General features: G+C 44.3%; 1 protein-coding gene across 50 annotated transcripts in view; it reads right to left on the bottom strand.

Annotated features, from left to right (window-relative positions):
- NRAP (nebulin related anchoring protein) overlaps nt 1-25,469 on the bottom strand; it is a 74,727-nt gene that overhangs the window by 32,204 nt on the left and 17,054 nt on the right. For 18 of the 50 annotated variants that reach the window (XR_014068256.1, XM_081538405.1, XM_081538435.1 and 15 more), the window contains exons 12-25: nt 23,960-24,064; nt 22,398-22,505; nt 21,251-21,355; nt 16,593-16,691; nt 14,951-15,055; nt 13,075-13,182; nt 12,709-12,810; nt 10,128-10,325; nt 9,430-9,534; nt 6,676-6,774; nt 5,256-5,360; nt 3,619-3,726; nt 1,522-1,833; nt 278-382 (exon numbers count right to left, since the gene is read on the bottom strand). Coding sequence is in view for 49 of the 50 variants with exons in the window: in XM_081538405.1 (XP_081394531.1) it covers nt 278-382; nt 1,522-1,833; nt 3,619-3,726; nt 5,256-5,360; nt 6,676-6,774; nt 9,430-9,534; nt 10,128-10,325; nt 12,709-12,810; nt 13,075-13,182; nt 14,951-15,055; nt 16,593-16,691; nt 21,251-21,355; nt 22,398-22,505; nt 23,960-24,064 (1,764 nt within the window). In the remaining variant the exon portion in view is untranslated. The remainder of the gene's footprint in view (nt 1-277; nt 383-1,521; nt 1,834-3,618; nt 3,727-5,255; nt 5,361-6,675; nt 6,775-9,429; nt 9,535-10,127; nt 10,326-12,708; nt 12,811-13,074; nt 13,183-14,950; nt 15,056-16,592; nt 16,692-21,250; nt 21,356-22,397; nt 22,506-23,959; nt 24,065-25,469) is intronic. The other 32 variants (XM_081538486.1, XM_081538508.1, XM_081538707.1 and 29 more) reach the window with 7 other exon arrangements.

The raw sequence follows: 25,469 nt of genomic DNA, 5'->3' as shown, positions 1-25,469 counted from the left end.
AAGTTGGTGGGTAGCAATTGAGCTCTGTTTGATTGTCATTATTATTCATAATATCATTTGTCACCCACTTTGTTTTTGCCAGGGCTCTCTGGGCCCCTACTGGGGTGTGTTTGGTATGTGGTTTTCCTCTAATTACCGGCCCTAGTCTGGGTTTGGAGGCCTTTCATGTAGCTTTGCCTTTTTCTTTGCCTTTTGAGTGGAAATTATTTTAATTTTATACAGCAATGCCGCACGCCTAATGCAGCCAGGCCCGCCACACGCTGTCAGGGAATCTCACCTCGCTAATGAGTTCTCCTGCCTTCTTCGCCTGCTCCACATTTAATGACCCGGTGGCGACCCAGCCCGTCCCTTTCATCCACTTCACATCTGCCCTGTATTGGTTCTGACAAAGGAGAAAGGGGGAAAAAAAAAGGCAGGCCATTGTTGGTGTGCAGACATTTAAAGGGCTATTAATGGCTCCCCGATGCCACCTTGGTGCCAGCTGAGTCAAATTAGATGCCACTTTTGTCTTATCCATTTCTGCACAGTCACAGGTAGGGCTCCAAAATGTAAATTAATTTCTCCCTTAATTGGAGCCGACCCGCGGATGGTGGCTTTAGCCGCTCACGACACTGCTGGGGGTGAAGCTGGATGGAGGGGGGGGCCCCATCAGTCGCATCCCTCATTACAGGTCCACGGCAACATCGGGAAGAAGCGCGGCCTCATTGTCTGCTTTCCCCAGTTTCTTGTTTAAAATGACACGCAGGGGAGAAGAAAATGAGAATTCACAACAGAAGCTGGGTGGGGAGCTATCTGAGGGAATTTCACAAGACATGCACGACTTCCCACGGTGCCAACTCCTTCTTAGGAACCTCAGCGCAGGGCAGCGGGGGAGGTATTTCTCATTTCTCTCTTTGCCATGGAAGAAGGAGTAGTTTTAATGGAAAATCATTTATATGGACACCTCTCTGAAACTAGCAGATCACCTCTCCATCCTAAAAGAGCTCTACCTGGAAGGGTGTGCCTGCACTGCCCGCACCCCACCTCCATGGGTGACAGTCTGACCATCGCTGACCTGTCTTTTCAGTTTGCCCACTTTCCTGTGCAAGAGTCAACCGAAGGTGAAAGAACATAATGGGGAGGGGGAGAAGGGTTGCAGAGGACTAGCAAGCTGCCCTTTCTAAAAATGGGACTACTGACCTTGGACTGAATACCAGGAATGCTCTCTCCTCGGGCAGGTCACAGTTAAGAATGTCACATATACATCCCCTCACCAACCCAGCAATAAGGAGAAACATAGATAACCTATGTCCATCAGAATGCTAGGAATAAAAAGGAAGCTGTATAATTTTCTGTTTGGTAGTACAGAATCTAAAATGGACATAGTTCGGAGTAAAATTAAGGCACTAGGAAGCTTAAACATTTCCACTGAGGGATCCAGAAACAGGTATCTCAAAGTATAGACTATCTCCTGAAGGGTTTGGGAAACACTAGCGCGCGCACACACACACACACACACACACACACACACAAGGAGCTTACATCACTCTGTAAACCGTAAGCCTTCTTGGCCCATTCCACCTTCATGTCTGTGGGCAAAGCTGTAAAGTGATGGGATGCCGTCTTGTAGCCTATGTCTGTGGCTAAGTGCTGAGCCTTTCGGGCATGCACGAGGTGGATCATGTCCAGGGGGACGTGGCACTGGGATTTGGTGTCCTCGAAGCCCCTCTTATATTCCAGTTCACTCTGCAGCTTGGACATTTGCAGTGAGTGGCTCATTTGCGAATCCCCCTGGACACCCTGAGCTCCAATGAGCTTCCCTCTGGATTTTTCATAATCCTCTTTGTACTTCACCTAAATGAGAGAAAGAGAGCAGGGGTACCTTAGCAGATATCTCCTAAAGGAATTAAGCGTCAAGCCACACAAGAAAGTGAAAACAGTCATACAACAGAACCTACCAGAATTAGTGTCATAAAAATTGTGCCTCCTTTGAACAACTGATATATTTTCTTTCATCAAATATTGAAAAAAAATCACAACTCATTATTTCCCTTTACACCTGCACTGCCAGAACCTCAGAACTAAACTCAAAGTCCAACTATCGAACAGTCTTCTCCCCATTTCCTGGTGAAATTCCACCTTGTCTCTATATTATTTGAGATTACTCTTTCTGGGTTTATTGTTAAGTGGCCTGTTGCTTTTGTGAAAGCCACTTTGTAATCTTTTTTGATAACAGGGAGAATAGTATGGAAAGTCATCATGAAATGAAAAAGACACAGAATACCTAAAATACAACTGCTATTTCAGAAAGAAGTTCAAATGAAAGACAACTGAGGTACTTGTAAATATTCAGGAGTTACGGGGAGCAAAAGGGAGCACACTGGCCTGAAAAAGAAACATTAGGCCAAGATTTATGAAGATCTGAAGAAAGAATAAATACGGAAATGCTTTGAAAACTGTAGCAGGATGCTGGTGTGTGGCATCATTTCAACATCGTCATTACTGGGGTCATCAGGAGACCTGGGCTCTACTCTCAAATCTGCCAACAAGAACAACAGGATCACTATCCGCCACGATTTATTGAACACTTGCAATGAGCCAGGGATGGTATAAATCTGTGCCACTCATGGTGCATCTACAGACAAGTTGCTGGTTTGTGATGAGACAAAGGGCTTGTGTCATAATATAAATCAACCACATTGCCAAGCCATTGTTTAGTTCAGCTGATATCTATATACATTTATGGGTATATTTTTTTTTGTGTGTATATATTATTACATATGCATACATGATAGATACAGAATGTGTATACACACACACACACATACATATTTGGGGGTTTTTTTTGGAAGCAAGACTTTCTTGATGAAGGAAGCAGTGCAAGTGAAAGCTGCTCAGTTGGTTTCGACTCTTTGTGACCCCAGGGACTGTAGCCCACCAGGCTCCTCTGTCCATGGAATTCTCCAGGCAAGAATACTGGAGTGGGTAGCCATTCCCTTCTCCAAGGGATCTTCCTGACCCAAGGTTCAAACCCAGGTCTCCTGCATTGCAAGCAGATTCTTTATTGTCTGAGCCACCAACGTCAGACTAACAACTTTGCCCAAGCTCCTTATCTCACATCAGGCTCGTAATAGACAGCACTGGACTACAGAACACTTAACACACATCAACGCATCTCATTTCCTCATATCCGTTTTGCAATTACCAATTTACCCATGAGTTCACTGAGATTTTGAAAGGTGAGACAGCCCACCCCAAGTCACAAGCTATTTGGTGATGGAGCGGGGATTTTACCCCGAGTCTTTCCAACACCTGAGCCTCTACTCTAAACCTCAGCAGGCCTCCACATCCCTAGAAAGTCATGGAATGTCTCTGGGCATCAGCTTACCTGTAAAATGAGTGGTTTGGATTACTACTCACACTACTACTACTCATAATACCAGTTACCACTTACCAAAAACAAGTGTGCGGCAGGCAGTGTGCTAGACACTTACACGATTATCTCACTGCAAGATGGTCATACTTATCTCCATTTTACAGATTAGAACCCTGAGGCTCAGAGAGACTAAAAACCTGCCAGGACACTTTCAGACTCTCCCAGGATTCATGGTGCCGAGTACAAATCAGGGACTGACTCACCTCACTGGCCAGGTCCCTCTTGGCTTTGGCTGCCAGGAAGGCCAAGGAGTCAAGACGCAGATCAAACGCTTTCGCCTTCTGGTTTTCCCAGCTACTCTTATATAGTTTCTAAGGGGATTTAGGAGAAAAGAGATCATCCTGAAGTGAGAGGACCTCCCTTAGACTCTATAACAACCTCTCCAAGAGGCAAACACCCATTACATGCTTCCATAGACACCCTGAGACCCAGAGAAACCTACAGCCTGAATACAACCAGGCCTTCTTGTTCCTACCTTATGGCCACTTGCCTTACAGGGCTTTGACTGAAAGAAGCAGACACTGAACTCCAGAAGCCCTGGAAAATACTAAGAGTCTAGTGACAGGTCATAGGTGCAACGGCATCGCACAACACACAGCAGCACTTCTGAAGAGTCTGCTCCCCGTCTGCCTGCACACCCCACCAGCTCAGCAGCTGCTCCTGGCACACCCCTTTCTCTTTCTGAGCCAGCCTCTAGTGCATGTGGGTCTTTCCTTTGCTCTTCCCACTTCCTGTCCTGCCCCCACCTCCAGATTTCAAGTTCTTTCTTCTGGAAAGTGCAAGTCGCTCAGCGGTATCTGGCTCTTTGCGACCCCATGGACTGTAGCCCACAAGGCTCCTCTGTCCATGAGGTTCTCCAGGCAAGAATACTGGAGTGGGTAGCCATTTCTTTCTCCAGGACATCTTCCCAAATCAGGGATCGAACCTGGGTGTCCTGCATTGCAGGCAGATTCTTTACCATCTAAAGTTCCATCCATTTCTGTGTGTGAATCAATTTAGCTTATGTTTCTCCTTCTAGTTCTCCCCCCTCTTCCCAATACTTGCATCAGGACCCCAAAGACCTGGGAGCCCAGCAGAAGAGCCAAGAAAGGCCCTTCCTTAGAAGACAGAGAAGACAAGTTGGAACTCTGCAAGCTTTCGTGCCTAAGGAATAACTGCTGTAAGCATGCTCCTTCCTGTGCTTGCTGTGTATCAGCTCACTGAGACTTCGGCGCAACCCAATGTAGAGGGAACTAGGAGTGCCCTCGTTTGCCAGCGGAACAGCTGAGAGCAAAGAAATTGCCCACGGTTGCACACCTAATAAGTGCTAAAAACCTAGACAGTTTGGAGCCAATTTCTGAGCTCTTTTTCACTCCCCTCTTTATTACTATTCTTATGTTGTTTCAACTCCAACCCCGGAATCATCACTGCCTCCTACTCCATCATATAGCTGGTGCTCATCCCTACCAAAGGTTGTCTGCATGCATGCGTGCGTGTGTGCGTGCTCCATTGCGCAATGGTGTCCAACTCTTTTGTGACCTCAAAGACTGTAACCCACCAGGCTTCTCTGTCCCTGGGATTTTCCAGGCAAGAATACTAGACTGGGTTGCCATTTCTTCCTCCAGGGGATCTTCCCGACCCAGGGATTGAACCGGCATCTCCTGTTTGGCAGGCAGATTCTTTACCACTGAGCCACCAGGGAAGCCCTTCCTGCCCACTAATACTGGAAAGGAGTTTACAATGACCAGATGTACGCAGCCTCACCGGACACAGACACACTGATATAGCTGGTGGGTTTTACAGATCAGGTGCCTACATACAGGAAAGTAGAGCCCTCAGCCACCCACCCCCCTGACTGTACCTCGCTGAGATTGGCAGCGTTGGCTCGGGCCTGTAGGAAGACAGGCTCGTCTTTGCTAATGCTGTACTGATGGACGGACTGCTCGTGCTCTGCCTTGTAGGCCACCTGTTGGGAGAGAACACTGGGTCAAGAGCAGAAGGCAAAGGAGGAGGTGGCTGGCTGCTTGGTTCTTCTGTGTCTTATATGGAAAATCCATTACAAGATCAATCAGGGCAGATGCTTGCTGGCAGCATGCAGGAAATGAGGCTTAAGGCAGGATAGATGACTAGGGAATGAGCAGCAGCAGTGAGCAACTGGGAGGAAAACGTGGCCAGGGGACCAATCTGAGAACCCCTCTAAGGTTCTCATTTTCCCTTAAAGAAAGTGAAAATGTTAGTCGCTCAGTCATGTCTGACTCTTTGTAACCCCATGGACTATAACCTGCCAGACTCCTACGTCCATGGGATTCTCCAGGCAAGCATATTGGATTGGGTTGCCATTCCCGTCTCCAGGGGATCTTTCTGACCCTCGAACCTGGGTTTCCTGTATTGCAGGCAGATTCTTCACCATCTGAGCCATCAGGGAAGCCCCATTTTCCCAGGAGGCATCAATTTCCCCAAGCTGTTCCCATCCACAGTGTCCATGGCCACACAAATGACTCACTAGAGGGCTAAGAGGAACATGGACTCCCCAAGTGGGAAAAATAAGGAGTATCTCCTGCCTCCTGCACCCCATGATCAAACCTAGCACATCCACAGGTAGTGACACCTGGAAAGTGAACAGTGACCACAAAGGCAGCATGAGTGAACATCTTCTCCGTGGAAACCGAATTACTCCTGCTCTTTTTCTCTTCCCTTCTTTCCCACTTCCCAGCCTGAGTTTCCATGCAGTGGCTTTCTGCTGACTCTGAATCATGTTTATTGTATCCTTTCTGGTAGATGTATCTGGACCTTTAGAAAGGAAAGCTAGGACCGTCCTGGCCAGATGGTAGCAACTACACCTGCTCAGCTGTTGATCCCTAATGTGTAAATAACATATGTGGTGTTTCATTGTTCTACTTTCCACATTTGCCTGCAAGTGGGCAGGAAGCGCACCCATCCCACAAGCAAATGCTATCCTCCTCTAAGATAACTCTCTACTGGCTCCAGAATTCTGGAGTCCTTGCTGAGAGAGAGAGAAGGAGAAAGAAAGAAGAATGAACTAGGCAAGATTGAAAACTGAAAAGGAACAATGTCAGTTGACATCTGTCCTTAACAACCGGAGGAGAAATATGGCGAGTGAGGTAGGGAGGCCTGAAAGCCCGTGGAAAGCAGAGTCCAGCCTATTTAAAGGGAAGGCTCTTTGGCTCCTGGCTCGTGCCTGCACAGCACCTGCTATGGTCCCGGAGGTTCCCAAGCCCATGACACAGCAGCTCAGAGGAGAAAGGGTGCCCGGGACTCACCCCGCTCTGCAGTTCCTGGCTCTTCTTGGCATGCTCCATCTGGGAGCTGTCGGCCACACTGGTGAACTTCAGCTCGTCCACCCTCTGCCTGTAGTTTTTCTGTTTCCAAAGAAAAGGAACCCGGTAGCATTAGATCGGGCTGTCCCCACCATCACAGACATGCAAACCCCACATACTTCCTGTGATCCAAGAATTTCCCCAGGGGGGGATGGTCCAGATATTTCTATAGCTTAAAGAGGACCACTCAGACCTGAGACTTTCAGCCTGTTGAGACTGTTTTAGTCGCTTCTACTGAATGGGAACTTGAATATTCCCTTCAGTGAACCCTGTATGTCACCGTGAGCCCTCGGATGGATCCATTCTGTAAACCTAGATCTGACATAGGAGAGCTGAGTGGAGGGAACTTGGACTTGACAGGCGTGAATCTCGAGGTCCAAATCTCCTGACCTCTTTCTGGCTTCATGGCCTGGGGCAGATCCCTGGATCCCCTGAGCTGTTCAGGCTTGGACTGTACAATGTGGAAAACAACAGAAGCTGCTTCACTGCAGGTGGTGCAGAGGCTTCAAAGCCTCCCTTCCCGCGAGGGGAGTCCTTGGGCAGAGTAAGCGATCACTGTGCTTGCAGTCACTGTTATTCACAGTGCTGTCAGGATGTTCCAGGAAGTATTGTGAAAGGAAAGGCCAGGAGCCACATCCAGAAGGCAGGTGGCCAGGTAGGTTCTGCTCTCACAGCTCTCCATGTTCCAGATTACTGAGGGCTTGTCTTCCTTGTGTCCCCATCTCACAGCCGCAAAGCCACTGGCAAAAATTACACGTGCTAATTCTGTTCCCCCACGGGGACTTCTTGTCCTTCCCGGAGGTTTAGTTCCTCTGGCTTTTCCATTGGAGTTGCCAAAGCTGATGGGAGAGGAAGCTGCTGAGAATGGCTTATTGAAGCAGAAACTTGTGGGGAGATCACAGGTGAGCAGAGCCCCCAGTGCTGTCAGCAAAACGGTTGTCGATAGCAACTGAAGCACAAATAGGGATTAGAATATCGAAAGCTCCGAATTTCCTCCCAGGAGGAAGAAAAGAAATTCTACAAAAAATGTTCCGCAGAGACTCGTACTTTTCCTTTCTCATTGGAGCATGTTGAACGGGAAAACTCCTTCACCACATAATTGAAGGAAGTCACATTGCCTTTCCACGGTTGGAAATCCCTGGGTGTCCCAGCCTCTGCATTGGTCAAATCAGAAGTGCCGAGTGAGGAGCCAAGAATCCACCGTGCCCAGGGCAAAGCAGGGCTATGAAAAAGGTAAAGGAAAGGGTATCTTCCTGGCCCTGGAGGAGCTTAACAATGAGTCGGCACAGGAGTGAGATGGGATCAGGCATGCCTAAGGCAGAAGGTCCCCTTACCACACCCATGTCCAAGACAAACGGGGCTTGGCTTGTTCCACCTGGATTTCAATTGGTCTCAAAGAAGTTAAGTGATGGGAACCCTCAAGGGTATTCTCTTCTCTCTACCTTCCTTATTCAAACACCCGAACCTTGAATGTGTCTGTGTCTGTGTCTGAGAGAAGGATGAGTGCAGTGGATAAATAAGAATAAATTAGAAAAGGTGCTTCGGGAATCCAATATTGCTTAATTGTCCAGAGCTGGTGCATTGGACCAAAACACTAAGTATAGATTCCAGCTCTGCCATTCCCAGAAATCTAACTCTGTCTTACCTTCCACCTATGTAAAATGGGGATATGAATATAATAATACTAGTGTCTACTCACAGAGGAGCAATAAATGTGAGTGATAAATGAACCATGGGTGTGTCATCAATGAATGACAGCACTGGTTGCATAATTATTATCAGCCTATAAACGGCAGCTGTTATCAGCACTATGATTACCATATGAAAGAAAAATGCCGACTCAGCCTTCCTGGCACCAAAATAAGAACCCCCTTTGAAGATCCCAAATGGGGTTCCTGAAATAGTTACATTTAAAATAGTTACAAATGAAATGTCCTTCAAAAGTCCTCCTCTGCCTGCTGCCAACGCCAGCTGTACATGGAGTAAAGAGAAGCACAGGCTTGGAGCCACAGGGATTTGGGGAGGATCCTAGCCAACCTTCTCATTTTTATAAGAGAGAAGGAGGATTGGAAAGGTTGAATGACTTGCCCAAAGTCTACAGTGAGTTTAAGGTACACACATGGTGAGAACTGTTGTTGTTCAGTCGCTTAGTCTGACTCTGCAACCCCATGGACTGCATGCAGCACGCACGCCAGGCTTCCCTGTCCTTCACCATCTCCTGGAATTTGCTCAAACTCATGTCCATCGAATCGGTGATGCCATCCAACCATCTCATCTTCTGTTGTTCCCTTCTCCTCCTACCCTCAATCTTTCCCAGCATCAGGTGTTTTTTTTTTTTTTCCCAAAAAGCATGATGAGAATACTGACCTCTAAATACCAGATCCTCTGATTCAGAAGCAATCACACACTCTTTACATGACAAACACATTTCCTATGTCCTAATTGTATATCACAACCGTTCTGACTCATGGATGCAAGTACTACTTAAATCGGTTGGCTTCTTACAAATACCTCCCAGGAAGTATAAGGGTGTAGAAAGCTAGTTCAGGGTGAGCTACATGTGCAAAATGAAGAAGTACGCCTCTAAGTCTCACTCAAAAACTAAGCCTGGGGGTTGAGGAGAATTCAGAGGGAAAGATGGCTCTCTGGGATGACTTGGGCTGAGGACGAGAAGCCGGGGGCTTGGGCTCAGGTTACCTCGCTGACCAGCTGTCCAGCCTTCTTGGCCTGTTCCAAATTGAGACTGCCCTCGGTCAGCCACCCGACCCCCTTCATCCATGCCAGGTCAGCCTTGTACTGCAGCTGCAAGAGGAAGACCAAGCTTAATCAGACACATGGATGTGGATTGGGAGAAGTTAATGGAGACTTAGGAAAGCACTCACTCCTGCATTTTCTCTGCCCTTCATCTTATAGTCAGGCAGAACTCTGCTCGGGGCTGAAGCCACTGCCCACCTTGTAACCAGACGAGGCTATTCTACCTTAGTTCTGAAACACCACCACCTTCACCAAAAAGGAGGGCTTTTCAGACTTTTTGCCTTAAGGACCTTATCTGCCAACCTGCTATACTTCCTAGATTTACTTTACAACATTTATCAGCTCTACCACTTTCAGCACTTGCTTTCCTCTTTGCTCATCCCATTACCAACACACCTTGACTTTCACAATAGCTCTGAGTTCCAACCCTCCACCCTCCAGTCTCCACTGTCTTGATTCTATCTCCATCTCTATCTCCACCTCCCCGTCCATCCTCCCTGGACCTGGCACATCTCCATCAGTTCTTCCTGGTCCTGAGTCACCAAACAGACTCATGGACAAGTTCTAAATCACTCTGAAAGTGTCACCATATCCAGCTGCAAGAGCCACATGGGGAGAGCAGGCAAAGAGTCAGAGCTCACCTCGCTCTGGAGCCCATAGGCTTTCTTGGCCCAGCAAGTCTTCATATCTTCGGGCAGCACAGTATATTCGTGCAGTTTCTTCCTATAGTCCAGGTCACTGGCCAGAGCTTGGGCCTTCTTAGCATGCCTGATGTTGACCATGTCCATGGGCAGGTGAAAGTGGGTCTTACTCTTTTCGAAGCCTTTCTTGTATTCAACCTTGAAGGCACCAAAACACGCTGTATTACTGGAAGCCTGCCTTGGCAGGTGGAGAAGGCAATGGCACCCCACTCCAGTACTGTTGCCTGGAAAATCCCATGGACAGAGGGGCCTGGTAGGCTGCAGTCCATGGGGTCGCTAAGAGTCGGACACGACTGAGTGACTTCCCTTTCACTTTTCACTTTCATGCATTGGAGAAGGAAATGGCAACCCACTCCAGTATTCTTGCCTCGAGAATCCCAGGGACGGCGGAGCCTGGTGGGCTGCCGTCTGTGGGGTCGCACAGAGTTGGACACGACTGAAGTGAATTAGCAGCAGCAGCAGCAGCAGCAGCCTTGGCAGGAGTGATGTGAAAACAAACACAGGAAAGAAGCCCAGGTTTCCATGAGGACCTGGCACTCTGGGCAATGCCACCTGTGTGTCCAAAGGGTGAGACCCAAGTCCTGGCTCTGTCAGGTGGTGGCACCTGGGAACTGAGGTTTCACACTACTTTGTCTCTGCGAGAAATGCCTCCTAACTCTTTTCACCCAGCTGATCTAGGAAGAAAACACTCGATCCATGGTTGCTGTGGAAGCTTTGAGAGGCAAATATAGCAAAGTTTGGGCTCCAGGGTCAGCCAAGCTTGAGCTGAAATCTGATCTGAACTTTGCCAGCTAGATGGCCTCTGGAAAGTCACATCACCTCTCTAAAGGCTCCTTTTCCTTGGAGGGCTACTGTGAAAAGTAAACAAAACAGTAGCCGAAACCCACTTAGTGCAGGGATGGTATACAGCAAAACATTTGATAAATGTTGGCAATGAGGGTGGATGTGGTGTTGATGGTGGTGATGATGATGGTGATGGTGTGATGGTGGTGATGATGGTGTGATGGTAAGGAAGTGTGGTATAGGAGAAGAAGCCTACTGCCAGTAAGTTAAGAGTTCTGTGGTCTAATTATTCCTCAGCCACTACCACTGACTACAATATGACTTAGGGCAAGGCCATCTTTTTTGGCCCCATTTGCTCCAACTGCTGCTGCTGCTAAGTCACGTCAGTCGTGTCCAACTCTGTGCAACCCCACAGACGGCAGCCCACCAGGCTCCCCTGTCCCTGGGATTCTCGAGGCCAGAACACTGGAGTGGGTTGCCGTTTCCTTCTCCAATGCATGAAAGTGAAAAGTGAAAGTGAAGTCGCTCAGTCGTGTCTGACTCTTAGCAACCCCATGGACTGCAGCCTACCAGGCTCCTCCATCCATGGAGTTTCCCAGGCAACAGTACTGGAGTGGGGTGCCATTGCCTTCTCCGTTGCTCCAACTACAAGTATGCAAAACCAGTTTTGTTCTCTGTCTAAACTGAAGCCAAATGCTCAGTGTCTCTGTATGCCTCATGACTGAGGACATTAGAGGGCTTGGTCCTAGGGCACATCCAAAATGGTTACAAGATGCCAATTCTCTCATTCTATTCAAGCCTGGTTCCTCCATGACTCATCAGGTAATCATAACTGATGCACTACCAAAGCAGCATAAGTCAGCCTCACTACCGTAAAGCAGAATTGATGACCATGCTTCCTTTTTGCCTGTTCGGCATTGACAGGGAAGTCTTCACTGGAAACCAAATCTGACCCTTTTGGCAGACCGCTCCTTCCCCAAAGCTTTCTGCTAATGGACATTTACCCAGGTTAACCCCCAGCCACTATAGTTGTTTACAAGCACTGCCATTTTGAGTGGCTGGAAACTAGATGCCCCAGTTGTTGGCTAAATATCTTGAATACCACTTGTGTTTGGACAAGAAGCTTCATCCAGGACACCACCTCTATAAACAGAATGCTTCCTGTCTAATGCTCCCAACATAATTAAACTCCATTAGAGAGAAACCAGTTATAGGTTGTTTACTGTTACGGCCCTGATGTCTCACACAATATCTTACGCAGAATAGTTGTTTAGTAAACATTTCAGAGTGAATAGATGTGGCCGAACACCCTGTACCATGAACAGCAGATGACGGTCACCCTTAGGGACCACACACTTCTCATCTACTTCCCTTGTGGTTCAGATGGTAAAGCGTCTGTCTACAATGCGGGAGACCCGGGTTTGATCCCTGGGCCAGGAAGATCCCCTGGAGAAGGACATGGCAACCCACTCTAGTACTCTTGCCTGGAAAATCCCATGGACAGAGGAGCCTGGTAGGCTACAGTCCATAGGGTTGCAAAGAGTCGGACACGACTGAGCGACTTCACTTTCACATTCAGCCTTTGCCAAGATAAAGAAAGAAAACATTTCCCACATAAGCCAGGAAAGAAATTACAAGCGGAAGTGGAAAAATGACAGTCTCAGGTGAAGCAGGCTGGGAAAAACTTTCACAGCAACACAGCCCTAAGTGAGGGGTTGAGGAGTAGAAAAGACTTTACCTCACTGCTCATCTTGGCAACCTGGAGGGAGTGCAGCAGCCTCGAGTCTGTAGTTCCTAGGACTTTGCCTTTTGCTTTTTCATACTCCTCTTTGTATTTAATCTGGAGAGAAAGAGGAAAGTCAACTGTGAGAGATAAACTTTGCCATGTGAGGGACTGTGGTTAGTGCAAGGCGGACCATGTTCAAGCGACAAGTACAAGGGGAACTATTCTGCAAAAATACCTCCCAGTCTTTCTCAAACCCAGCAGAAGATTAAAGCGTAGCAATGTTTACAATGTTAACAGTCATTATTCTTTTCTGCAGGACCACTGATGTTTTACCGGAACTGTTTTTTATGCATTTCTGAGTTAATGAGAGAAACCTACATTGCTTGCAAGCTCTCCGGAAGCTTTGGCAGCCAGCAGAGACATGGCATCCAGCTTCATCTCAAACCCTTTCCCCTTTGTCTTCTCCCAGCCTTCTCTGTACTTGACCTGACAAACAGAATCACAGGTGAATAGGAGTCACTGTCCAGTCTTGCCACAAGTTGAACAGAAGTTTTTTAAATAACAAAGTTGGAGCCTTCATCTGTTTACAGAGCAGAATCTTGGCTGTTACTACCAAAGTGACAACAACAATTATTAACACAGTTGATTCCATCACTGTAGGGCCATGTGGGGTATTGACGGGATAGGACAATGAGAAGACCCACGGGTTCATCTGAGCACTGTTGCTGCCTGATCATGTGACCTTGGACAAATTACTTCACTTTTTTGGTCCTCCATTTACCATTTGCAAAAATAATATTATATATCTGTCTAAGGGGCTTTCCATGTGGCGCTAGTGGTAAAGAACCCGCCCACCAATGCAGGAGACATAAGAGATGTGGGTTCGATTCCTGGGTGAGAAAGATCCCCTGGAGAAGGGCATAGCAACCTACTCCAGTATTCTTGCTTGGAGAATCCCATGGACAGAGGAGCCTGGTGGGCTACAGTCCATAGGGTTGCAAAGAGTTGAACACAGCTGAAGTGACGTAACACAAGAGTGGCAGTAAGAATATATTGTATACGTGAGAACAGATATCCTAAGCACGTAAAGTACAAAGAGATACAGGGTGTTGCTGTTGCTATGGTAGTAACACCTGGCTCTCTGATACCAAAGCCCATGCCACCAACTATGTCTCTGCAATAAATAACTCCAAGGGGTTAGATGAATATAATATATATGAATAATTCCATATACAATGCCTATCCCAGTGTCCAGCACAGAATAGGCATACAAAAAAAATTAGTTTCTCCTTTTTGAATTTTTTATTAAAGTATAATTTATAATTCTGTGCTAGTTTCAAGTGTATAGCAAAGTGCTTCAGATATGTATAGATAGATATAGGTTATTACAAGATATTTAGTACAGTTCCCTGTGCTATCTAGTTCAGTTCAGTTCAGTTGCTCAGTCGTGTCTAACTCTTTGCGACCCCATGGACTGCAACACACCAGGCTTCCCTGACATATAGTAGGTCCCTATTATTCATCTACCCCATAGATAGTAGTGTGCATATATTAATTCCAAACTCTTAACTGGGCTTCCCTGGTGGCTCAGATGGTAAAGAATCTGCCTGCAGTGCAGGAGACCTGGGTTCAATGCCCAGGTCAGGAAGATCCCCCAGAGAAGGACATGGCAACCCAGTCCAGTATTCTTGCCTGGAGAATTCCATGGGCAGAGGAGCCTGGTGGGCTACAGTCCACGGGGTCCCAAGAGTGGGACACGACTTAGCGACTAAACCACCACCTCCCAGGTTAGTTCCTCTTTCCTTTCTCCTGCCCTACAATTCCCATCTAGAATAAGAAGCCTAGTCATAGCCTCATTGTGACTCCTGGGAGAATCTGGTGATTAAGTTTGGTCTTCTTCAAACTTAAACTTTACCTACACAGCGAAGCACCAGCTAGGAGTCATCAGGATGATGATGAGTATGTAGGAGTGTGTGTGTGTGTGTGTGTGTGTGTGTGTGTGTGTGTGTGTTCCAGCATACACCATACACATGCACATACAGTGAGAATTCAATTGCTGGGATCAATTTATTCTCTTGAATTACCATATGCCATGAGGCAGCAACATTCAAAATTACAACCTGATGGGCGCCTCTGATGAACCTCTCCATGAACAGAGGAGTCTCTGGGCCCTGTTTGCTGGACCGCTCTTGTCCCTTCATTTTCACATCTGTTTAAAGTCCCCACCGCGTTCTCACCCACTCTCCTTGCTCACCTCACTAAACAATTGTGCATTGGTTCGGGCCTTCACCAGCTGAGGTACGTCCTGGGGCAATGTGTAATTCAACTTGTTTTTCTCATAGTCAGCACGGTAATTCACCTGTTGGATTTAAAATAAATCCTCAGGGTAAGCACATGGTTTTGACATGGCAGAAGAAGAACTTTGGAGAGAATGCACTCTTTTTCACTCTCTTTTTGTAGGCCCATAGCCAAGAAGGAATTTCTGGAAAAGGCATTTCACAAGGAAGCCTGTAATTTTATGAATGTTTTAAATTAACAGATGGAAGATGCCAAATGAAAAGTCAAACAACTCAAAGACATGCTCACAGTTACAAGTTTGCAAAAGACTTCCCTGTGGCTACCTCACCCACTGGCCTCTGAAGCACTTGAGGGTATGAAACTTGTTTTTTTAAACTTACTGCAATGCCAAACCTCTCGCTATGTGCAGTTAGATACTCAGAGAGTAATTATCAAATGTCTGCCCACATTGGAAACAGACCATCTTAAACCACACACAAAAACAGCCAACCAGACATTTTATGATTCCCAACAGAAGAACACGGCATCATATGAGAAGCAGTCTTGCCCAAAATTAAACCTGAGCCGGACCAAACCTAGAGATCCAGCTATTATTTTATAGGCACTGGAGGCCAGAAGAACACATATGCAATCCACACTGGGATACAGTCAGCAAAGCTCAGATGTGGGAAACTTCATAAGGTAAACAGTTCAGTTTCTTCAACAAATAACTTGCAAGAAAAGAGATAAAGAGGAAAACTTAAAGATGAAAAGAGTCTTGAAGACATATCAACCAATCATAAAGTGTGGACTTTATCTGGAGCTTGATTCAGACAAACTGCAAAAAAAATAACCTTATGAGACAACTGGAATGCTGAATGCCACCTGGACATTGGTAATGTTAAGAATTTTTGTTTGTTTTTTGGTGTGATATATCAAAATTGTATAAATATGTTTAGAATTATTTTTATATTTTAGAGATCCATATTAAAATATCTGTAGATTAAATTATACAATACCTAGGACATCCTTCAAAATAATATGGAGCAGGGCAGTGGATGTGCATGCAGAAGCAAGACTGGCTACGAGTTAATTCATTGAAGCTGAATGACGGCTACCTGGGGGTTCATTCTGCCGTCCTTTCTACTTTTCAATATATTTGAAATTTTATAAAATAAAGTTTAAATCAAAGAGAGTAATTTCTGGACTTCCCTAGGGGTCCAGTGATTAAGAATCTGCCTGTCAAAGCAACGGACATGGGTTTGATCCCTGGTCTGGGAGGATCTCACATGCTGCGGAGCAACTAAGCTGGCACCCACAACTACTCTAGGGTCCATGCTCCGAAACTAGAAAAGCTACTGCAATGAGAAGCCCAAGCACCACAGCTAGAGAGTAGCACCTGATTGCTGCAGCTATATAAAGGCTGCATGCACAGCGCAAGGAAGATCCAGCACAGCCAAACATACATAAATATTAAAAATAATAACTTTTAAAAAGAGTCATTTCATGGTTGTAACACCATCAATGGAAGTCAAATCTTTGGGGAACCAGATATCCAGAACCCTGCAAAGCAACTGCAAGTCCCCCACATCTAGCCGGGTGGAAAGGGTGTCACTTACATGACTCAGTTGCTGGGCATTGATTTTGGCTTGAATGATCTGAGGAGTGTTGGTCACAGAGCTGTACTTCAGCTTGTCGATGCTTTGCCTGTAGTTGGCCTGGATGCAGAGAGGCACAAGGTGTCACCTGTACTTTAAGATTTCCTTAGCTCCCTCCCCCTCAGCCCTATAGAGCCGTGATTCTCAAATGACCAAAGAAAAACCCAAAGATTCCAACTGGAGACCAACAGACACTCCAAGCCCATAGATGGAAAAACAGTCCATTGAAGAGTGAGTGACTGAACAGGCGGCTCGTAAAAAGAGTTCAACTGAATGGCCAGTGAATGGAAGAAAGGGTGACCGTCCACATCGCTAATCAGAGAAAGGCATTTCAAAACCTACCGGCTCCCGGCTAGGCCCTTTAGCCAATTAGGTTCTGGATCTGTTAGTAGCAGTCAGATCACCATCAAACATCCCACACATGGTCTTCATGCCTCTGTTTAAGTGCCCAAAGCCCAGGGCCCCACCCAGTATCCTGCACAGTATGGCAGCTTCTTTAGGCCTCCACACCCCACTTTCCTGCCTCCCACTAGCTCTTACTTCTCTGTCCAGACTCCATCTACTGCCTCTGACCATGATGCCATAGCAGGGGGCTCTGCCCTCACAGGGGCAGCCTTGCACTTTCCTACCATATCCTGTCTGTCTAAACCAGAGTCTGATGTCTTTGTCACCCTACCCATCTGCTGTCACCTCCTGTTGCCAACTCCCTGGGTGACAGCTCACCCCTGTGAGTCACAGACCACTAGCTGGATGGCACTCGTCTTGGCTCAATGTTTGGCCTCCTTGTAGGGAAATAATGAGGAGTGGTGGGGACTGTGGCAAAGGGCAGAGCTACCACTCAGCTCTGGGAGATGGTGATCTTGATCAAAGTGGGACTTGGAGTGGCCAGACAGTCCAGTTATCCCAAAGAAACCAGAAATCCATATTATTATATAAATTCTTACAATTTTAAATGCTGGGAAACAGTTCAATGTTTTAAAACCCACTGACCCAAGGGAAATAGACCCAATGAAAAGCTTGAGACTGCATCTCTTCCTTGGACTCACTCCATTCTTGCCTGTCCCAACAGGAGCTAAACAATAATTACAACTAAAAAAATAGCACTTACTATGTACCTGGCACTACCGCAAGTGCTTTACATTTATTTACACATTGAATCTTCCCAACCACCCTGTGGGGAGCACTGTTATCCCCACCTTAACAACATGTAAACTGAGGCACAGAGCCCTAAAGTGACTTGCTCAAGGTCACCAGCTGGTGTCAGAAAGTGAGTGTTTGTCACTCAGTCGCGTCCGACTCTTTGACACTCCATGGACTGTAGCCCGCCAGGCTCCTCTGTCCATGGAATTCTCCAGGCAAAAATACTAGAGTGGACAGCCATTCCCTTCTCCAGGGGATCTTCCCCACCCAGGGGTCAATTCCCGGTTTCCAGCATTGCAGGAAGATTCTTTACTGTCTGAGCCACCAGGAAAGTCCCTGGTGTCAGAGCTAGGGTTCAAATCTCAGCAGTCGGCCTCCCAAAGTGGCTCCCAGACTACATACTATAACTGTGGTTTTGCCAATGCTGGTGTGCTTGGAACTGCTACCTGTTATCTTACAGATGAGCCAGGGGTTCCCTATAACCAGAGCTATCTCTGCTTAGAGAGGAAATGTATTATGACAAATTAGAAAACAAACAAAAAACAAAAAAAAAAGACTTATAAATTAGCTTCTAGAACAAGATCTAAGAAGAACAGAGTGTTCCAGATACTAGACCACAGAATCTTTTGTTGGATTCGGAGAAAAGGGACAGCATTGCTTCATTCTATTTAATTAACAATTCAAGGAGAAAAGTTTTTGCACATTCTGAGGTTTGGACCTGGGGTATGTAGAAAAACTAGGAAATATGAAGTCATTTCAATGTCAAATATTAATGAGATTACACTATAGTAGCTTCCAAACGCACTAAGTCAGAGAGAAAATTATCATCTCATAATAGAGTCTAATAGAATTCAGAATTATGCATGATAAAATGTCACAAAACTGTGGTTTTTAAATGGTGCATTCCTTCCTGATAATTCTGCATTAAGTATGTTGCAGAGCACAATTACTTTCCTCTGCAGGACATAATTAACACTCTCCATGATTAATTATATCTTTGCAACATCACAGATGCTTGGTCAATGCTTCAGTCTACTTTCTGAAAGGTCCCTTTGCTGAGGGTAGAGTCTCATTTTAATGCTATTAGTGTTTTTAAAATCCATCTGAAAGGAATGTTCTCTAATTAAGGGCCCATGCTTGTTTATTTAATTTCAGGGCTACCTGACCAACTTTAAGACTACCAGACAGAAAAAGAGACCACAAATACAAATGGATTCCTAAACTTCCTGAAAACTAAAGTCCTACACTAAAGGCAGTAAAAATTTTCACACAGGAGCCAGGAAAATAAAGTAAAGCAGGTTAAGGTGATAGAAGAAGCGGCCACTCAGTCCCCGTCAACTGCTGCCATGCAGGAACTAGGGCCACAGTTCCTACGTGAACTCACAATTTCTACATATCGTTTCAAAAACAATTTTTCTTAACACTGTGTGGCCACACCAAATACCTCTGCAACCTGGATCTGGCTCATGGGCTGCCAGTGCAGAATCTACCTCTGCTTCCAATTAATATTTCTAATCCAGTCTAGTTGAATTCATCTCTCAGACTTCTCCAGGTTGAGCTGGCTCTATTTCAGGTACCTGCTTTGACCCACTGTCTTATAGAGGCAAATGTAATAGCAAGTCATGTTATAACAGGACTGCTGTTATATGACCCTATGTAACAGTTGTAGGACTGTTGTAGGACTCTAGTAGTTGTAGGATGACTGTTGTAGTTGCAGGACTCACTCATTTCATTTGTGCTACTAAGCATTGTTTCTAGAATTCTACTGTGAAAGTGAAAGTGTTAGTTGCTCAGTCATGTTCGACTCTGTGCAACCCCATGGACTGCCGCCCACCAGGCTCCTCTGTCCATGGGATTTTCCAGGCAAGAATACTGGAGTGGGTAGCCACTTCCTTCTCCAGGGGATCTTCCTGACCCAGGGATTGAACCCCGGCCTCCTGCATTGCAGGCAGATTCTTTACCGACTGAGCTACTACGGAAGCCCACTCAAAGAAGGAACTCACTCAGAAGCCCACTGTGACAGAATTCACTCAGATTTTATGAGATGCTCTTGATTTCTCAAGTTTTTCAGGTAATGTATGCAGCCAAAAAAAGAAACCTGGCTTTGGTAGCCAAGTTTAAACTTGAATTTCATTAAGGTGAAATGAGTAAGTCAATGCAACCAAACTTTCTGGGAAAGGGAGAAGCAAAATAGGGGCTCTTTATATCCTACTCCCCATCCCCTGCTTTATCACACGTTTGAAAAGTCCCTTTCATCCATCAAGCTGTCATTTGCCACTGACTGGCCTTCGTTGTCCTGTATCTATGTGAGATGCTGGAGATGCCAAGCTGAACTTGACACTGCTCCGACTCGGAGCAAAAGGGAAAGAGCTGCAAAGACCTACCTGCCAACAGCACAGACCAAGTCAACTGCTGGAGCTGTGCTGACTCCAGAGGAATGTGAAGGAAAGTAGCCCTGAGCACTCAGTGGGCACATGTTGAATGATATACTAAATTATTTAAGATTTTTCTTTTTTTGATGTGGACCCTTTTTAAAGTATTTACTGAATTTGTTACAATATAGCTTCTGTTTTATGTTTTGGTTTTTCAGTGATCAGGCATGCAGGATCTTGGCTCCCTGACCAACCCTCACCTCCTGCATTGGAAGGTGAAGGCTTAAACGCTGGACCACCAGGGAAGTCCTTACACCAAATGATTGACTGAAGATAACTTTCAATGACAAACATAACTGACAACTCAGTTCTAAACCACCTGATGTACTTTTTAAAACAGTAGATAACTTCTATTGTTTCCCTTGTGCGTTTCTGTACTTTCTAAATTTTCTGTAATAAACATGTAGTAAAATTCTTGTAATTAGAAAACAATGAAATTAATTAATTATACATATTTCATTGGAGACAAACCAAACTATAAATAAATAAAATCACTGCTGTAATATTAAATAATAAAATTAAGTTATCTTAATCTTATTTTATTTAATATTATATAAAATTAAATTTTAAAATTACACACATATTTCTCCTGGGGAAAACAATTAAGTGCTCCTGGAGAAAATAATTAAGCCAATCTTGCCATTTCCTCTCAACTTGTAGCTATTTCAGTTTACTTCCTCTGGTCCTCAAACATAAAACTGAAAAAAAAAAAAAAAAACCTCATCACCGCTAGCAAATAATTACTTGAAATGTGCCCAGCAGCAGATATAGTGCCCAGCAGCACATATAGTTCCCAAATTCTAAAAGGTGAAATGGAACTTTAGGATATTTCCAAGATGAAACCAGGGCTGTCTCTGCCTTATGTTGGAAATTCAAGAGTTTCCAGACATGTATATATGAACTTCCTGTTAGAAAAGAGTTCCTTTTTCTCAGTCCCTTGTATCTCCTAAGAACTGCTGTATCCTGTTCCTTTCCATCTCGCTGCCTAAGAATCACTCCATTGGAGGGAAGTGATGAGGAATAAAGGTCTACTGGGGAAGGACTCACATCTTTCAAGGGAACCAGTTTCATTGTTGTTTGATAGGAAGGGGTAAGAGTGGCCGGGTAGTTGTAGTCAACAACATCATGTTTGTAATCGGCCTTGTAGGCGATCTGAAACACAAAGAAAAGAGCAAGAAAAGAGAAATTAAAATTAGCCCCCACTTTCTTGTGACCTTGTTTGAATGTCATAAAAATATTCTTTAAATAACCAGAAACAAAATTAATTCAGTTTCATCACCTCCAAGGAAAATTAAATTACATTCACACTTTTGCCTTTAATTAACTTGAATTCTTCTTCTTAATTAACCCAAAATTAGCTAACTTCATCTGTAGCACATTTATTTTATCTTTCTTATTAATCATGGAGTCCCTTGTAGATTTTTTTGTTAAAGAAGCATTTGCATACAAGTATACAACAAAAGAGCTTCTTGGCTAATGCCCAGAAAATAAAAGAAAATTCAAAAGTCTTCAGAGTACTTGAAATTTTTTTCTAAAGGTCAAATTTGACTTTCTCAGGCAGGTGGAATTTGACATGTGTATGTTTTAATAACGAGATCAGCTTCTTCTTGGTGTCCTTTACTTCGAAGATGTACAATTCGGCATTTGCAAACGTGTAAACTGAATGGACAAAGCCAGAGATTAATAGATCACATGCTTTAGCAAAAAGAGGGACCTGATCTATCTTGTTATCCCACTGTCTTGAGCAGTGCCTGGACATAGGAAATCTACAATGAACACTAAAATGGAATGAATGAATAAATCAGTCAACCAACCAATCAATTCCAAATAAATCACAAACGCTTTGGAAATCTGAAGCATTTCAAATGAGAATTATGCTCATCCATTTCTCTTTATCTCTCAGAAACTGAAAGTTTTTGTTACACTGGATCAGTTACAATAGATCTAAGTACTCTTCAAAGCAGAGAAAGCTGAGATTAATACATGGAAGCTTTTGAAAATTTTCAAGGATTTTTTACCTAGCCTTGGTTGTATTGATTAACATTTAGAAACTCTTTGAGGTCAGTCTTTACACAACAAACACTGACTTTTTAAAAGGGGAGGTTGGAAAAGAATTGGCTGAATTCCTCGTGCCCTTTCTCCCTCCACCCCAATAGACCCCGAGGACATGCAGGCCCTTCACAACAGGACTCACATTGCTTGCCAGGCTTCCAACTTTCAGAGCATGGAGCATCCGTTTGTCCATCCCGACTCCTTCATAGTGGCCTCTCATGCGGTTCTGGTAGTTTTCTTTATATTTATTCTAGATGGGAACACAAAACCTTCAACAAAAGCATTCTCTCCCCAACTCGTGGAAGACAAACGACTCATCTTAACGTGCTAAATCCAACATATAAATGATTAAATAGAGCCTATTTATGTATTCAGTGGGTCAGCGAATTAAAAATGAGACAAACCTAAAAAAAAAAATTAGAATTCAAGAAGTTGGGGTAAAACAAGCATACAAGCAAACATAGGATCTGATGCATAGACAGCACAAAACAGACCTGATTTTTTTTTTTTTTGACATTTTCAGTTGTAAACATACCAGATTTTTCCACCGTGAAAACCTATCACATGAGTGTGGAGCTTTCCAAGGACAAGCACTGAGCATATAGGGGCTACATGCAACCCCAAGCCCCAAGCCCCTGCACTGCATGCTATTACCACTCTTTCTAGATATATAAGAATAAAACCTGAGTTTGCCAAATTCTGCACCTTTTACATGACACACTGGTTACTACCGCAACCATGTTAAGTAACTATATTATGTCCCAGCTGCAGCTTACAAAGAACAAAACAAGAAGACAAGAAGTCATAAATAGAAAAATCTGAGTACTTTCTAATAAAGCTATATTAAAATCACCTACCTTGGGAGGCCATTGAGTTTCCAGGCACTGAGAGTATTTTAACAGCATACTATTATTCTATATCAGACACAGTTCTACTTATCTCAGTTAATCTTCACAAACAGTCTATGAGGAGGAAGGAATTATTATCATCCCCATTTTACAGACAGGCAAAATGGCTCCATGAACTTAAACAACTTGCCCAAAGTCGGCCACTTGGCCAATTATGGAACCAGGCCCGTCAGCTCCAAAGCTGGTACTCTCAACTATGACATGTATGTAAAAAAGAAAAAAATTCCTTACTGAGCCTTACAAAGTCCCATGTGATTTCAGATTTTACTACTATAAGCAAGTAAGTAGAAGTAAAATCATATATACCAGTCTTTGACGTTCTCAAGGATACATCCCTAAACTGAAAATTTCCAAATTCGCAAATGCCACTCCAACATACATCTGCTCAGCTGTAAGATGGGGAAATACCTGGCTCCCCAGGTGACTGTGCAGGATAACTGAGATCATGTACTAATTTAAGAAGCACAAAGTCAAGTTGAGAGGGAACGTTGCATGCTCAGCTAGGCTTCCTCACCAGCATTTGCCACTAGGATCCGGATACTGTTTTACATGAAGGAAGCAAGAGGGCAGATGCAGCCCTGAGGACTCAGGGTCAAGTGCATGCTGGGGATTTAACACTCAATGGACCAGCCCCAGCAGGCAATCTCTATCAACATTCACAGTATTTGTGCCTAAGAAGCCATGCTTCTCCAAGACACCCAGATGCATTCACGTACACGGTCTCTTAAGAGACCAAGAAATTCAGGTCATTAAAAAAAAAGAAAACCAAACAAAGTCTTAGGCATTAAAAACTCACATCACTGGTGAATTTTGAGATCTTGCACACATTCCTGAATTGAGGCGTTTCACAGTAGTTGATACTATGACCTTTACTACTTTCCAGATCCTTCTTATACTCCACCTTGGAAACCAAAACACCAGATGCGCAAGAGAACCAAACCTGGAGTCACTCTTGAAAATGTCACCAGGGCTCAACTTAGGATATTTTTAGAAAACTTTCAACCTAAGATTTTAAAATACCAGGCATAGGCTACTGTAGGTCAACAATACATGTTTTCCTTTCAAATAGTGAATAAGTAAATAATCAGTTTGGTTCTGAATATTAAAAAATATATAGTCCTTTTCAAGAGTAAATACTTTACGATTTTTATATAGCTCAAAAATGGCAAGTTAGTTTTAGAAATCAGGACAGTGGTCACTTCTGGGGACAGGTGTCTGGGGGATGTCAGGACTTCTGCTCATGTTCTGTTTTTTGATCTGATTGCTTATTACAAAAATGAGTCCACTTGTGGAAATTCTTCCTATTGTACACTTATGATATATGCACTTCTCTGTATGTATACTTCAGTAGAATTTAACCAAAAAAGTTACTTTACAAAAGAATATAATAAATAAGACCACACATAAATGCAGAGTGCCTTCTAATTTTAAATGGCTAGTTGAGCTCCTCTGGTTAGATGGATGTAAGATGTGAGGTCATTATTAAATAGACTCCAAGTCATTCCAAGTAATTGGAGAAGGCAGCTGAAGGCTAGTTACCATTAATAGAGGCAGGGCTGGTTTGTCTTACTAGATAAACATAAGGGCAAAAAGAAATGGAAGGTTCCCTTGTGATGCTTACCAAAGGAAATACAGTTTATTATCATATCTTATAAAACATTTGGTGGGAATATGCCTCTTAAAGTTTGCATGATGCACCATAATGCTTATAATATGATATAAAATGAAAAAAAGCACATAAAACTGTATACACAGTTGAATTCTAACTCTATGAAAATATGTTTTTATATTCATATATTTACTTATAGTATATTCACATAGAAAAGGGCTTCCCTGGTGGCTCAGATGGTAAAGAGTCTGCCTGTAATGCAAAAGACCTGGGTTTGATCCCTGGGTCGGAAAGATCCCTGGAGAAGGAAATGGCAACCCACTCCAATATTCTTGCCTGGAAAATCCCATAAATGTAGCGAGCTACAGTCCATGGGGTCGCAAAGAGTTGGACACAAATGAGCAATTAACACTTTCACATAGAAAAAGGCCAAAATGGTAACAGTGTTATTCCTGGGTCTGGTTCTAGTTCTGCCTCTAGAAGTCTATCGGAACCAAAACAAGACACTTGACTTTTCCAGGTCTATGACAAAGCCAGGGACAAAAGACTGCAAATACCCCACCTAGATCTAATGTTCCATGAGTCAAAATGCAAGATTCAGCCAACTTTTTCTATAAATGAGCAGAGAGTAAACATTTGAGTCTTGGCAGGACGTGTGTGTGTGTGTGTGTGTGTGTGTGTGTGTGTGTGTGTGTGT

This window comes from Giraffa tippelskirchi, chromosome 2 (assembly GCF_054371585.1).
Source record: "Giraffa tippelskirchi isolate mGirTip1 chromosome 2, T2T-mGirTip1v1.2.pri, whole genome shotgun sequence".
In the NCBI taxonomy this organism is placed as follows: domain Eukaryota; kingdom Metazoa; phylum Chordata; class Mammalia; order Artiodactyla; family Giraffidae; genus Giraffa; species Giraffa tippelskirchi.
Note: the sequence above shows the minus strand (reverse complement) of the source record. Positions and strands in the feature narration are given on the sequence as shown.